This window comes from Mastacembelus armatus, chromosome 19, assembly GCF_900324485.2.
Source record: "Mastacembelus armatus chromosome 19, fMasArm1.2, whole genome shotgun sequence".
In the NCBI taxonomy this organism is placed as follows: domain Eukaryota; kingdom Metazoa; phylum Chordata; class Actinopteri; order Synbranchiformes; family Mastacembelidae; genus Mastacembelus; species Mastacembelus armatus.
The window spans coordinates 5,979,345-5,995,035 of record NC_046651.1 but is presented as its reverse complement, the minus strand read 5'-3'; the positions used below and the strand labels follow the sequence as shown (position 1 = coordinate 5,995,035).

General features: G+C 39.7%; 1 protein-coding gene across 1 annotated transcript in view; it reads right to left on the bottom strand.

Annotated features, from left to right (window-relative positions):
- Positions 1-15,691, bottom strand: part of cacna1g (calcium channel, voltage-dependent, T type, alpha 1G subunit) — a 142,389-nt gene that overhangs the window by 113,840 nt on the left and 12,858 nt on the right. The window contains exon 2 of the mRNA XM_026315914.1: positions 8,536-8,669. Coding sequence (XP_026171699.1) covers positions 8,536-8,669 — 134 coding nt within the window. The remainder of the gene's footprint in view (positions 1-8,535; positions 8,670-15,691) is intronic.

Here is a 15,691-nt window from a genome sequence, read left to right as displayed (position 1 = left end):
ATTCATACCCTTCATTCCTCAGGCAGTTTGTGTTCCTGTGTTCTGGAGAAGTGGATTTGGAGAGAAGCCAGATCAAAAGCTGGGATTTGTTCTGTGTCTACTTTCAAAATCGAGCTTCCTTATGTTGGCTTTTCCAGGATTGCCAACTATACCTTTAACTCGAGTGTGTCACAGTGTAGCACTGTCACCTCACAGCCACAAGGTTTAGGGTTCTGGGACAGGGAACCTGTGTGGAATCTGCATGTCCTCCTTCTGTCTGTACCTGGGTTTTCTTCAGGTACTCTGGCTTCTCCCACAGTTCAAACACACGCAGGTTATGTTAAGTGGTGACTCTAAATTGCCCATAGGTGTAAATGTGAGCGTCTGTCTCTATGGTCACACCCTGACACATAGAGCGGAGGTTTGTCCAGAGCATACCCTGCCTCTTGCCCAGTGTCAGCTGGGATTGGTTCCAGCAGTACAGTTATTGAATGGATGGGAAGCAATAATTCAGAAAATACCATGTCACAATCATAAACAGGAAGTGTATTGCATCGAAGTAACAGTTATTATTACGTTAGATGTGACACCACTTGATTGATCTACAGCTACTTCACCTGAGTGACCGACCCCATTGTTATTACTGTTAGTTAATGACTTTGTTATTAGATTATTGGATTTTACTGCCTAACCACTGTAGCTGCACACTCCTCCATCATATACTGCCCTGTCATTTCTTACTTATTTTGAACTAACCAGCCATCTGCCTGCTCCTCTGATTTTAATCTCGTTTGCTTTGTATTCACCTCCACATCAGTGACATTCATGCTGTCACACTTGATGTTCCTCAGCAAATGAATTATGAATGATAGGTTTGTAAGAGGTGGTTCTGACTGTGGTCTGTATTGCTGAAGTGGACCAACCCTTACAGAGCATTAAATGACAACACACATTTAGACAATGCTAGCCATGCAGATTATTGAATAGACAACAGCTAGTCTGACAATATCGAAATAAGTGTATGCAGTGTCATATGGGAGAAGTGGAGAAAGGAAAAACCACAGAGAAAGGACAGATGGAGTGTTTTCATGCTGAATCAGATTGAAATTCTTCCATCAGCAACACTTTTTGCCATCAACCCACTCTACTTATCTAATTCAAATGTTAACCAAGTCGTTCTTCCCTGTCATGGTTGATTAAATATGAATCAATCAATCAGATGCTGAGGGAATTTTCTTTTCACTTGCCCCCAAGCAGAAAAGACACAGAACTTCATTACTATAAATATTGGGCTCATAGATGCCTCAGTGTTGGCATGTCTAAATAAGAAATATAATTAGCAGAACCCCTGGATGCACCCGCTACCACTTTGTTAAAGGTGTGATGGATCTAAAAAAAATACAAACAAGAGACACTAACAAAAGTAGCACAAAGTTAATAATATATAACAGTAATAAAGTTATAGGCTTATTATCATTTTCACCAGGAACTCATTATTTTTTAACTACAGCAAGCAATGTCTACAATACTGTTTACAAAATGTGACAGTAACTGTGTCTTTCCTGCAAGTGAAATAATCCAATTTAAACACACTGTACGCAGGTCAAACAAAATCAAACAAATTTTCTTGTCAATGTCCTGCCTGAGGGACTTTCAGCAATGTTTCTTGATAGAGCTTACTATCCTGCTGATTCCTTGGCCACTTGCAATCAAGAACTTTGTAATTCGTATCTTGGAGCAAAATGCTATTTATAGAGAAGTTCCACCAATTTTATACTTCCAACGTATGCCTTCAGGGCCTGGGAAGTGCTACTGCATATGTGAAAAAGGCTGTATAAAGCTTCTGCTTGCTCCAGAGGGAGCTGTGTCAAGTCTAATCAATCCCTTTTTGTTTTAACAAGGTTAAAACAAAACTGTTACATTACCTAATGCTAAATCAGTATACTAACCACTGTAGCTGCACACTCCTCCATCATATACTGCCCTGTCATTTCTTACTTATTTTGAACTAACCAGCCATCTGCCTGCTCCTCTGATTTTAATCTTAGTGAGTTAGAGTACTCATAGCTTAGCATTAGTGGTACACTTCTACTAGAACCATAGAGAGAGGCCATACTTTACATTAATACATTACATTACTAGATCATACAGAACCTATAAAATCTGTAACTATGGCACATTCTTTGTTCAGTGAATTTTTTTTTTCTTTCTTTAAATGTGCACTTGCAAATCTGTAAATTAGAGGCCTGAGCCATACATATATATTGGGTAGATTCTATTTTGTTTTCTGGTCCAGTCAGTGATCAGGACAAAGGAAGGTCTTACTTATCACTAGACCCTAAATGTACAATTTAATTCACTCTAAAACCCCTAAACAGTGCCATCTGACTGAGCAGCTGCCAAAATCCACATTAGAGAAAGGACACTAAAAGGTTGATACACATACAGTATCTTAAATTATTACTGTGCACAAAGATATTGGAAGGTATTACTGTGCACAAAGTAGGTAATATTGAAAAGCAAGTGTTAAAGATTGTGCACTGCGTTTTGCATTTCAAGTAACATGAATCTTTTGGGTGGAGATTAGTGGGGATCATGGGATTCTTATCAGATGGCTTTGGAACTGGAGAGGTGGTGGCATCTGACATTTTCAGTAACTTTCTTAGATGTCCATTCAGACCCCTTTAAATTTTTCACTCTTTGTGTCATTGCAGCCATTTGCCAAAATGCAAAAAGTTCATTTTATTTCTCATTAATGTACACTCAGCACCCCATCTTGACAGAAAAAAACAGAAATGTAGAAATTTTTGCAAATTTATTAAAAAAGAAAAACTGAAATATCACATGGTTGTAAGTATTCAGACCCTGTGCTCAGTATTGAGTAGAAGCATCCTTTTGAGCTAGTACAGCCATGAGTCTTCTTGGGAATGATGCAACAAGTTTTTCACACCTGGATTTGGGGATCCTCTGCCATTCTTCCTTGCAGATCCTCTCCAGTTCTGTCAGGTTGGATGGTGAACGTTGGTGGACAGCCATTTTCAGGTCTCTCCAGAGATGCTCAATTGGGTTTAGGTCAGGGCTCTGGCTGGGCCAGTCAAGAACGGTCAGAGTTGTTCCGAAGCCACTCCTTTGTTATTTTAGCTGTGTGCTTAGGGTCAATGTCCTGTTGAAAGGTGAACCTTCGGCCCAGTCTGTGGTCCTGAGCACTCTGGAAGGGGTTTTCTTCCAGGATATCTCTGTACTTGGCCACATTCATCTTTCCTTCAATTGCAACCAGTCGTCCTGTCCCTGCAGCTGAAAAACACCCCCACAACATGATGCTCCCACCACCATGTTTCACTGTAGGGATTGTATTGGGCAGGTGATGAGCAGTGCCAGGTTTTCTCCACACATACCGTTTAGAATTAACACCAAAAAGTTCAATCTTGGTCTCATCAGACCAGAGAATCTTATTTCTCATAGTCTGGGAGTCCTTCATGTGTCTTTTGGCAAACTCTATGTGGGCTTTCATGTGTCTTGCACTGAGGAGAGGCTTCCGTCGGGCCCCTCTGCCATAAAGCCCCGACTGGTGGAGGTCTGCAGTGATAGTTGACTTTGTGGAACTTTCTCCCATCTCCCTACTGCATCTCTGGAGCTCAGCCACAGTGATCTTTGGGTTCTTCTTTACCTCTCTCACCAAGGCTCTTCTCCCACGATTGCTCAGTTTGGCTGGACGGCCAGGTCTAGGAAGAGTTCTGGTTGTCCCAAACTTCTTCCATTTGAGGATTATGGAGGCCACTGTGCTCTTAGGAACCTTGAGTGCTGCAGAAATTCTTTTGTAACCTTGTCCAGATCTGTGCCTTGCCACAGTTCTGTCTCTGAGCTCCTTGGGCAGTTCATTCGACCTCATGATTCTCATTTGCTCTAACATGCACTGTGAGCTGTAAGGTCTTATATAGACAGGTGTGTGCCTTTCCTAATCAAGTCCAATCAGTTTAATTAAACACAGCTGGACTCCAATGACAGAGCAGAACCATCTCAAGGAGGATCAGAAGAAATGGACAGCATGTGAGTTAAAAATGAGTGTCACTGCAAAGGGTCTGAATACTTATGACCATGTGATATTTCAGTTTTTCTTTTTTAATAAATTTGCAAAAATTTCTACATTTCTGTTTTTTTCTGTCAAGATGGGGTGCTGAGTGTACATTAATGAGAAATAAAATGAACTTTTTGATTTTGGCAAATGGCTGCAATGACACAAAGAGTGAAAAATTTAAAGGGGTCTGAATACTTTCCGTACCCACTGTAATCTAGCAGTCAAAAGTATAACAAAACAAAGGTCAGTCCATTCTCTCGAAGAGTCCTTTTTTACTTTAGTCTGTGAGTCTTTACTTTCTATGCACAGAGGTGCAGGTTTAAATGCAAATATATCCTTGTGAAGCCTTAAGACATTCTGCTCACACTTCAACTCAATCTGTTAGTTCTTTCCTCTCTCTCACTTCCCTGTCCCTGACTGATATGCTCACAGAAATAAAGTATAGCCTATATCCTGAAGTGTATAATTACAAACTATTTTAATAAGCTAAAACTGTACATTAATTAAGAACTTGCTCTGCTTTAATCTCTTATTGTCTCCTCCTTTCTCTAACTTTGTCTCCCTCTCTCCCACCCTCACCTTTCCACCTTCATCCGCAGATTTTTTCTTTCCTTCCTCTGTCCCCTAAACTGGGCTGGAGCCAATCCAAAGCGTCATCAATAAATCATCAAGAGAAGAAAGACGACGACGCTCAGCATTACATTCTGGGCTTCTCAGTCACCTACTTTAGTGTGACTCAATCCGAGGTCTGAAATGCAAGAGGATGGGATGAATATTTAAAGCCAATTAAAGGTGCTAAGTTTGCATTTTAAATATCAATATATCATTATAAATTTAATTGTTATACCTTCATATAATTACCATGAAATAATTAGGATCATTGGCAGGATGATGGGGACGCCATCTGGTCTCCACTTTGTACCAGACGGTTCTAATCTTTCTCAATGATCACCTCACTCTTAACATTTTAACTTCCTTTTACTTTATTGAACAGAACAAACATATTATAGGTTTATTTTTGCCTTTATAGTTTAAACATCCCACTTAAAAAAATTTAAAGCTTTAGCTTTACACTGGAAACAACAGATCATTTGTTTTAAAATTCTGATGATTACTGTATATTTTGACTGTCCAGACTGTTTGACTGTTTTCCCAAATGACTTGAAATTAAAACGCTAGCAGAAGTGAAGCCAAAACATTATGACTATGCAGGCCAATATCTTTCTTCCGTGACACATTTTGCACATGGCAGTCAGGCTACCAATCAAAGGCCATAAGCCATCTAAAATACACCTGTTTTTATAACTCATTTCAAAACAGGTTGATCAGAAAAATGACCACTTGTACACAAATGACTATAGGGCTACAACTACAACTAATAAATAAAATCAATAAAAATTGAATATTAAAATAGCTAGCAACAAACATACTCATTGATAAGTTAGGAGCTGTTTGTGATGTGACAAGTTGTGGAGATGAAAATGGCAGAAGCGGAGAAGAGATAAAGTCATGTTTTCCATATTTGAACAGTTTCTACACTGTTATGTGGATGGTGGTGGTGCCTTTTTCTTGTTGTTCTGTTATGGCATGAGAATAATCAGTCATACAGTAAAATGTTTACGGTGCACAGTAACTTGGGCAGCTCACTGAGCAGACAGACTTAGGACTTCTGATCTCACATATGGTATGATGGGAGCAATTATAACAGAAAAGGATTTACATGAACACATTTAGATTTTTTTTTCAGCTTATTTATAGATAGTTTTAAAAGAATTTTGATGATAAAACCAAAATGAGTATTTTCATCAGTGGCATCTGTTTCTGTCTGAAACATCAAACCTGATTAAATATTGAGGAATTGCAATGAAGCAATCGATTCAGCTGTCTCAGCTTCTCTTCCTCTCTGTCTGCCTTTGTCTGTCAATCTATCACCCTTCCTCCTGTTCCCTCCTCAATCCTCCTCCGTTATCCTTTCTTTTCTCGCTCCGGGAAGAATCCAGCCAGGGAGAGTGTAAAGTGAGATCGATGTACTGTGGATAGGAAACCCTGTCTGCTACAGTGCTACAACACTCTGCTATTTAGACTCTCTAGGCTATTGATTGGGCTCCACTGCACACATCAATAAATAAATAAATACATAAAAAATAAACATTCTCTTAACAACTCATTCACTCTAGATTTAAGTCTCAAAATGTATGTTAGTGTAGTTACACCTGGTTACAGCTAGTTTTTTTTTTTTCTTGGGACAAATGTTATGATAATTTTGCAGAAACCACAAATGTCAACCTGCAGCTGGCACTAGGAGAAACATCAGTAGAATTTATCCCCCATGTGAACAAAATTTCCTGACAATCTGTCTAATAACTGCTGAGGTACTTTACAAAAAACCAAAATGTCAAACCTGCAGTGGTACATCTATCACCAGCATTTTCAAGTAGGAAACTCCCATGTATTGATTTTCTATTAATCTTGTGAATTATATGAATGCAGCACAACATCCCTCCCAGTTCACTAAACAAATTCTCTCCCTGCATCTCCCTCATTCGGCACATTCCACCTGTTTTCTGCAACAATCCCTCCATCATCCCCTCCTGACAGAGAGGTGATTAGGAGGCAAGTGCACAGACCTGCTGAAAAAGCAGCTTAGCTGTAATTATTGTCTCGGAAAGAAACAAACAGTTCATCAGAGCGTTCCTCCACAGACTTAACAACTGTTGCCAGGATATATCAAATGCTCGACAACCAGCAGTTACCTAGGTTACCATTGTCTCGGCATGGCTGAGCACTCTCATATGAGATTTTATAAAAATCTGTTTAAAAATAGTGTAACTGATGAAAACACTGAAAACATAGTTATATATATATATATACTGTATATGTGTGTGTGTGTGTGTGTGTGTGTGTGTGTGTGTGTGTGTGTGTGTGTGTGCTTACATCAACACCTACACACGCAGATGTAAGCGGCTATATATTGTATACATATATGCAGACACCAGATTCAGACATTTCTCGTACCTTGTTTTCTGTCACATTTGATAGTGTCCATGCTCTGATACTCAAACACTCCACCTATGCCGATCTTTGCATTATTCACTGTCACTGTCTTTGCTTTATTCAACTGGTCTCTACAGTGTAGATGTAACAGTAGATGCAAACTGCTGGGCTAAAATAGCCACTATTGGCCTTACCAGCGACTGCACTTTTCATCAATACAAGTCTGAAGTCAAACAGCCACTAGAGACAAAGTCTACATGTGAGAGGTAACAAAAGCATTTCCTCTCACAGTGTCCATGACATGTGTGTAGTTGTTATTATTTTCAGCTGTATATGAGCAAAGATATTTTTAGTCACCTCTCTGTGTATAAACTGTTTTAGTCTGTATACTCACTGCTCTTCAGATACATGGACACTGTGTGAACAAATAAACAAAGCCTGAGTAAAACTTCAAAGTTGAGTCTGATAAAACTGAGCCAATTAAAAGGGCATGGTCAAAATATGCAAATCAAACTAGCATGTTTTCAACAGCATTGATATTATATCATCAATGCCAGGGCAAATATAATATTTCAAAGTGTATTTCTAAACCATGTACTGTACATAAAGGATGCTTTCTCTGATGTCCAAAGAAGTGCATTATTAAAATGGCAGAAAACATACACGTCTAGCTGAATGCTGCACTGACAAAAGCAGCAGTGATCAGTGGATCAAAGTGTGGACATCAGTGACATGTAGGACACAGCACACGCTTTGACATGCACGTGCAGTCACAGACACACACAGGACGAAAGGCGCCCTGTTCCCACTGATAGACCACAGAAGCTGTGGCAGACGGATGGCATTAAAAAGCAGCAGGGGATGAAGTGTGATGAAAATGTCAGGCCAAATCCAGCAGGCTATGTTCTGTAACATGTTTAATCAAATTACGGTGTGTGTGCATTGCTGTGTGTGCATACTGTAAAGTGTTCAGTGACTGATTTATGAGTGTAGACAGGTTTTGAGTAAATGAAACTGAATTTTTCTGTCCCTTTTCTTAAAGTCTGATCTCACTCTCTCCAGCTGTTTCACAGATTCTGAATGCTTAAGAATTTAACAGGGTACTTATTAACTTCTAGTTAAAAGTCTTTTACAGGACATTTAGGGTAAATTTATTTAATAACAAACCAAGTAGAGTGCACAATGAAGTAGTGATGTTACGTAGAAAGTTGCTTCTAAGAAGTTCATACTTCAAATCCAATGTCGTCTGATCTGTTCTGGGGGCAGCATTCAAAGAAGCTTGCAGCAGCTTGTTGAAATCTACTGACACAATTACATTTACACACATGTTACATTTATTACACTCTGTTCTATCCTTGCAGATTGATTACTGCTCAATTTTGTTTCATGTGGGTGCATACTGCATTTTGTGCAAGCTTCAAGTGTTTATGCACAGTTATGCTTAGCCACCTGTGTGTTTAGTGTGTGTGTGTGTATTTGTAACTCACCCAGCCAATACTATGAAGAAGTCCAAGCGGTTCCATGTGTCTCCAAGGTAACACTTCTTGCCAAAAATCCCCAGAGCCACCATCTTGATCACCATCTCAATGGCAAAGAATGCAAAGATAAAGTCGTCAAAGTCCTGCAGAAAGAAACGAGCAGGAGAAACAGGTGAGCAGTCTGATGAAAAATAAAGGAGGTCGCCACTGGCAGTGTGTTGTAACAAAAGCAATCTGTATAAGTATTTAAGAGAACCTCTACAGAAACACTATCTACTACTACTATATAATTTTTATAACATAAAGGATATCGTCATCTACCATAGTTTAATTTAATATACAGACAATATACAGACAGCTGATTAACATACAGGCATATCCATGGGCAGCCTAAAGTTGTTACAAAACACGTGTGACACTGCCCCTTGTGTCAATCTAATTGCATTTTTTATTTGACCTAAACATCCATAGTGGATGTGGCCAAGTGAAGGCTAACTGACTTTTGAAAGAGCGTTTGCCCCAAACCTAGATGTTATTATAGTTCTCTATATATGTTATTAAACCACATTCATGACAATCTATTTCAAATTTGTTTATATATTTCAACTTGTGGCTACAGTCTGATAATGTGTGGTCCTACATGAAAGGGACATGACTTGGAAATGCTAATCAAAGCAGCAGCCACCTGTTATCACACAACCATATTTCCATACCACGGTTACTTGACAATAGATAATGATGACAATAGATACTTGACAACATATTTGACATTTAAAAATAGCCCACTGCTTTTCCCTGTTGTCAGGAGATCTGCCCCCTGTGGATGAGGAGGAAGAAGAGATAAGAGAAAAGAGATAAGGTGCTGCAAAGGATTCTGAGTCCTGTTTAAGGACACTTCAGCAAACTGTTGCTAACAACATGGGTCCTCCTGCCTAATGGAGTTTTTGGCACCTTGTTGGCTTAAGAGACTCAAGCAACAAATGGTTTCTGATGCAGAGTATCTAACATAATAACCTGGGACATGCTGTTCATTGGGCTAATTAAAGTTCCTGCCATCATTACTATCTGTGTGGGTGTCTGACCAAGCTTCAGCTCTCCAAGTCATTATCAGACAGACTGAAGAAGAAAACAAGGAGAAGAATAAAGACAGAAGTTGGACAGGAATTAAAAAGACGATTATCTTAACTCTTGAAATATGAAAATCAATAAAAAACATTTTTTTGAAAGGCAGAAGAGAAGGAACTGGGAGATGAGGAAGGAAAAGTCAAAAAATAAAAGAGAAATTCTGGAAGGACATCAAGGCACAGGCACCCACTGATAGATGAGTCATCCCAAACATTAACAGAGAAATGTATAAATATATCAAATCCTGTTAGCTTAGGCAGAGGCTAGCCTCTCACTGCTCTCAAGTTCACAGTAAGTAAAATGTAGAGTTTCACATGGGAATACATGTTCATGTGTGTATGTGCATCAAGTCAAAATTCCCATCCATATCATCTTTGGAAAGCATTTGTGTAGTCTGCCTCAAAATTCAAAAGATTTTACTCAACACATGGAGCTTCACTGCTATTTCCAGGGCATACAACGTATGAGACAGCAGGTTTCTTTAACAAACAGCTGCCTGAGGATAACTCCCTAATACTGACCATACATCACCCCAGATGTTTTACACACTTCTCATTTACTCCAAAGAGGCAGAAGAGCCTCAAAGCAGATTGTTCAGTGGTGCATAACACCCCAAAAGAAAAGGCAGAAGAAAAAACATTGTGTTCAGTGTTTGATCTACATTTAATCTGAACTGTGTGATACTGGTACCATTTTTTTTAATGCAGGACACCAGAGCACCAAAGTGCATAACAATTGGTAACTGTGATATGGATATTATACACTGTCAGGCTGCAATGGTTTCCTGTATGAAACCTTGATAGAAACGTGTGCATTAGCAGGGCAGTGGGTTAAATTGGAAGATGTGGAAATATGATTTAAGTACAATAGAAGTTATATATGGTTTAAGCTGCAGCTGCTGCGCAATTAGAAATCATACATACACTGAGAAGTAAGTAACCAAATAAAATCTAGCTCTACCGTCATCTTTGTTTATTTAGAGAGGATATATGTAGTAGCCCGCATGTGATATTTTTGAGGGCACTGAAAGCCTAATTGTTATCTTCGCAGGTTGGGTTGGGAATGGGATTGTCAAAGGCTGTCTGTCTATATGTCAGCCCTGTGATGGACTCATGACATGTCCAGGGCGTAACCTTCCTCTTAACCCTGGCAACAGATGTTGCAACCCAAGATTCATAACTGACACAGAATAAATGTGTGGAAATATAGAAGAGCACAGATGTTTAGCACCATGCTGAGCATAATATGACTGTGTTGCTTTCTCCTCTAGTACTCAGTCCTTCTACCTCTGTTCTTTTTACTTTACTGAAGGAGCCAGTTCTTATATCTCTGCTGGGGTGTAATTACTCATCTATTTTGAATTAGCGAAACCTGCATGCCTGCAGAGCCTGTATCAGAAGATACCCCCTTGAGACTAATGGGTAATGGGTGCAATATCTTTCCTCTCACACACAAAACTTTAGACAGATATCCACACACATGCAGTCGCACACTAATTACACAATTCATGCGTGCTTATGCATAACATACTGTAACACATTCGTGTGGGGACCAAACCTACAGAGACTCTTGATAAATTGACACTGAGCTAATGTCAGCCAGCTCAACCATCCTCACTGCTCCTGTTCCAAACATGCAGACACACTTTATTGCACTTTGAATTAATCAAAGTCCACAGGACATGCTGGCTTGAGGCATTCTGTTGGAGCATACTACTGCAGCAGCTCATGGTAACATGGCTATGTAATCAGGATGCTGATTTCCTGAGACTGAGTATCACACATCAGTAAAGCGTGGAACATGTTTTATGAACCTACTGAGCATAGATCAGATTTGACATACAAATATACAGGAAAAGCTGTCTAACTGCATCAATCACAGCCTAAGATCTGCACAGTGCTCTCTCAACATTTACCAAAATGGAAATGTGTTTGTGCCTGTGTGTGTATACTGTCACCATGGTTCACTGGCTGCACGTCCATGTGGAGTCTAGCACACACACGCCTGCCTCTGAGGGAACAGACACCAGTGACCTGTGCTGAACGGCTCACTGCTCACACACTCCGAATTTCTCCCTTCCACTGCATCCTCACCCTGCGAGGGGACTTACAGACAAACTCCCTGGGTAATTTTACTGCAACTTTAGAAATATCTCCATAGAATGATGAGACTTCCACATAAAGTGGAAACAAAACTAAAATGCTAATTATATTATATCATCCAGTTAATCCCAGTTCAGACAAATCCTCACAAAATTGTCTTTCATTTTGTGTGACAGTCACAAAGTGTGAAATAGACCAATAAATGACAGCAGAGAACTAGTGGTGAGTCAATTCAATATAAAGCGATTTGAAATGGTGGGTGATGAATGCGCAATAATACAGCAGAAGTAAAATTAAATGGTAAATCAAATAATGAAATGGCTATGGATGGCTATTCGGCTATTTGGTAAACCAAAACCATTTAACTAATATTGCAACTGTAGCTTCTGCTCACTGTGATGTTTTTGTGTTTCATTAAGGTGTTGGTAAAATTATAAAGTCTTTGTCTTTTGATGTTGTGTAGGTGGCAGGTATCATGTTCATCTTTTTATGTTTACTCCAAACAAACCACTGTTGCCGCTGCCAGAAATAGAAAAGCCATCCCTACCTGTGCACTAGTCAAATCCTGTAAACCCCTACCAGACACTGACTGCTTATAACAGCTACTTCAAAAACCTTGTGCCATAAACTATGGACAAAGGATTAGTCACTATTAAATATGTATTAACTAACAAATGTAAATGTGTGATTTTACCAAGTACAGGTGATACTATTAGCATTCACAATGACTCTTTTCTATTCAAGGGTCCCAAGTAAATACTGACAGTGAGCCAGCATACACAATACCAGGACTGAAACTATAAAGCAGCTGTGATTTTTCTACTGTGACATGAAAATGTCTTCCCTGAAAAAGGCATATTGGATTTATCCCCTTAGTGGAAGACATGCTACTGCACATTTGAAATGTCAATACAGCTGCCCTCTGATTTTTAGGCAATAGTGGCAGAAACACATCAGAGGTTAGTACAGCTGTAACTTTTAGTTTTCATTTGACTCGACAATAATAAGTACTGCGAGGATAATACAGTACCCTGATTTATACATCCCTTCTCCAGTAGTGAACAAACATGTCCACTTATAAATTGTTACTTATAGAGACTTACATTAAAGCGTGATTATCAAGTCTATGCTGTAAAACTACATTCATTGTGTCTTGCTAGTTACCTTTCCCTCAAATTTTAGCTACACCTGCAGAATTCAATGTCATGAAATAATTGTTAGTTACACAAATTGAGTGACTTTATTCCTGTTGATTGTGAAGAAAGACCTTCCCATACTACCCTCTGCAACGGTTTCAAATACTGCTAATTACAGATTCAAAATTTTGCATCCTCAAAGGCAAATTCAGGTAGTCATATAGTTAGTTAGTAAGTCAGTCAGAGAGTGGTCACTAGTCAGTCAGGCAGTGGGGATGAAGGATCTCCTGTATGGTTCAGTCCTGCAGCTCAGTGAGCTGAGTCGTCCACTGCAGCTGCTTCTCTGCTCCATCAGGATGTTGTGAAGGGGATGGTCAGTGTATTCCAGGATGGACTCTACCTTTGTCTGTGAGCATCTCTCCACCACAGCCTCCAGTGAGTCCAGCCTCATTCCAGTCACTGAACCAGCTTTTTGAATCAGCTTGTCCAGCTGCCTTGAATCCTTCTGCTTTATGCTGCCTCCCCAACAGACTGCAGCATAAACCAGCACACTGGCTGCCATAGTTTGATAAAACATGGGCAGCATCTTCCTGCAGACGTCTAAGGATCCAAACCTCCTTAGGAGGAAGTGTTGTCTCTGCCTTTTTTATATTGTACATCTGTGTTCAGTTACCAGTCCAACTTATTGTCCAGCTGCATGCTTAGATATTTGTAGGCTGGCACCACTATTCCTGCACTGCAGCTGTTGACTGGATGAAGTGGAAACTCCAATACCATTTCCTTGGTCTTAGAGGTGTTCAGTAGGAGGCAGTTTTTGTGACTCCAGTCACTGAAGGATTTTATCAGGCCTCTGTACTCCTCTTCCTGTCCATTCCTGATACATCCAGTATCATCAATGTGGCAGCATTCAGAATTGTATGAGAAGTCTGCTGTGTACAAGTATAGAGTCAAAACAGTCCCCTATGGAGCTCCTGTGTTGCGTAAAACTCTACTAGAGATGCAGTTCCCCAGCCTAATGAACTGTGGCCTTTCTGTCAGGTGATCTGTGATCCAGAAAACAAAGGAGAGGTCCACCCCTATTTCACAATCGCTAGTTATTCAGCTATAGCAAGTGTGAGATCAGAATATAAACTGGACAGAACAACAGCAAACAAATACAGCACCAGACATAATTCATTTATAATGTTACAGTTCATTGCAGACTTTGGGAATTTCAATTAATTTATCAAAATTTCTGAAGAAACCAGAGAAAACTGAATTCTGATATTATAGCTTCCTGTTTTCTTAAGTATCCATTAAGATTTGATTGGTATTTAGAAGCTGTGATCCTAGTCCTGTTGCCTGCACTAAGGGACTAAATATTCATTGAAACAAACAGGATATACTGCTTATAAATAAAACATCTATTTTTTATTGCGCATGCATTACACACAGTAAACTAGTATACAAGCTTATTGACAGCTGCCTTAAACATGTTTGCATTTTCACACACAAACAGCTGTTGTGCCTAATTCACACAGACTCTGATAGTCTGCCACAGTCCCTCTAACAACATCAAACTATTTTGTAACATTCATTACACATAAGTGCACAATACAACACCAAACCAGTGCACAGCTTGAATTTAAGTCAGCTGCTCTAATCAGGACAACAAATACCAGCTGCAATATATCGCTTTAGTAATACACAGGTGAACTACATGATACATTTGTGTTACTGTGTTATTTATTTTAAGATACAGTGCATCTTGAATATTGTTAATTAAGTAAGCGTAATTTTTTATGCCAGTGAAGAAAAACAAGAAATCGTGTCTTTTGCCTTCTGTCATCCTTAACTGTTCTCCCACTCTCATCTTCCTGCAGAAACATCTGGATGGGATCCCTGCTGTATGCAACTTAATTCCATTCCTCCTCCTCCTCTTCCTCCTTCCATCTAACTGCCAACTTCTATTTCTCTTTATCTTCCTCCTATCTCTTATTCCTACTGCCTCCTTTTCTCTTCAAGGGAAGTCCCATCACTCCCCTATTACTGTGATTATGTCTTCCACAGTAGCATCGGTCTGTGTGTGGGTAATGGTACATTTGTTCGTGTGTATGTGGTAAACTATGCGTCATTTTTCATGCACTTGTTTATAATAACTCCTGCGTGTACCATATGTGTGCAGCATGCATGTGTCCATCTCTCACACAGAATTACACTGTACACATTCAGACTCTCTCCATGTGTATTAAATCTCACATGAACCTCCCAGCCTAAACAGTGACATTACCCACTAGTTTAACAGCCCTCTGTGAGTGTGCCCATGTTACTTTTTTGCATTGCCTGACAATAAGTGTAAACACACATGTCCGCCAGACGTACGCACACGCACACACACATACACAAACTACATGATTATCATTTCTTGTGGGGGACATTGCACTGACTTACATTAATTTCATTGACTTGCGCTAACCTTAACCATAACCACTATCTGCCTACCCCTAACACTCACCTAACCTTAACCTTAACCTAACCCTAACTTTAAACCAGGTCATCTCTTTAAAAGTCAGTGAGACAGAGCTGGAGGTAGCAGAGCTGAAGATGTTGAGGTTCTCTCTGGGAGTGACGAGGATGGATAGGATCAGGAATGAGGACATCAGAGGGACAGCTCATGTTATATGTTATGGAGAAAAAGCCAGGGAAGCCAGATTGAGATGGTTTGGACATGTTCAGAGGAGGGACAGTGAATACATTGGTAAAAGGATGCTGAGGTTAGAGCTGCCAGGAAGGAGGCCTAGAGGAAGACCAAAGAGGAGGTTC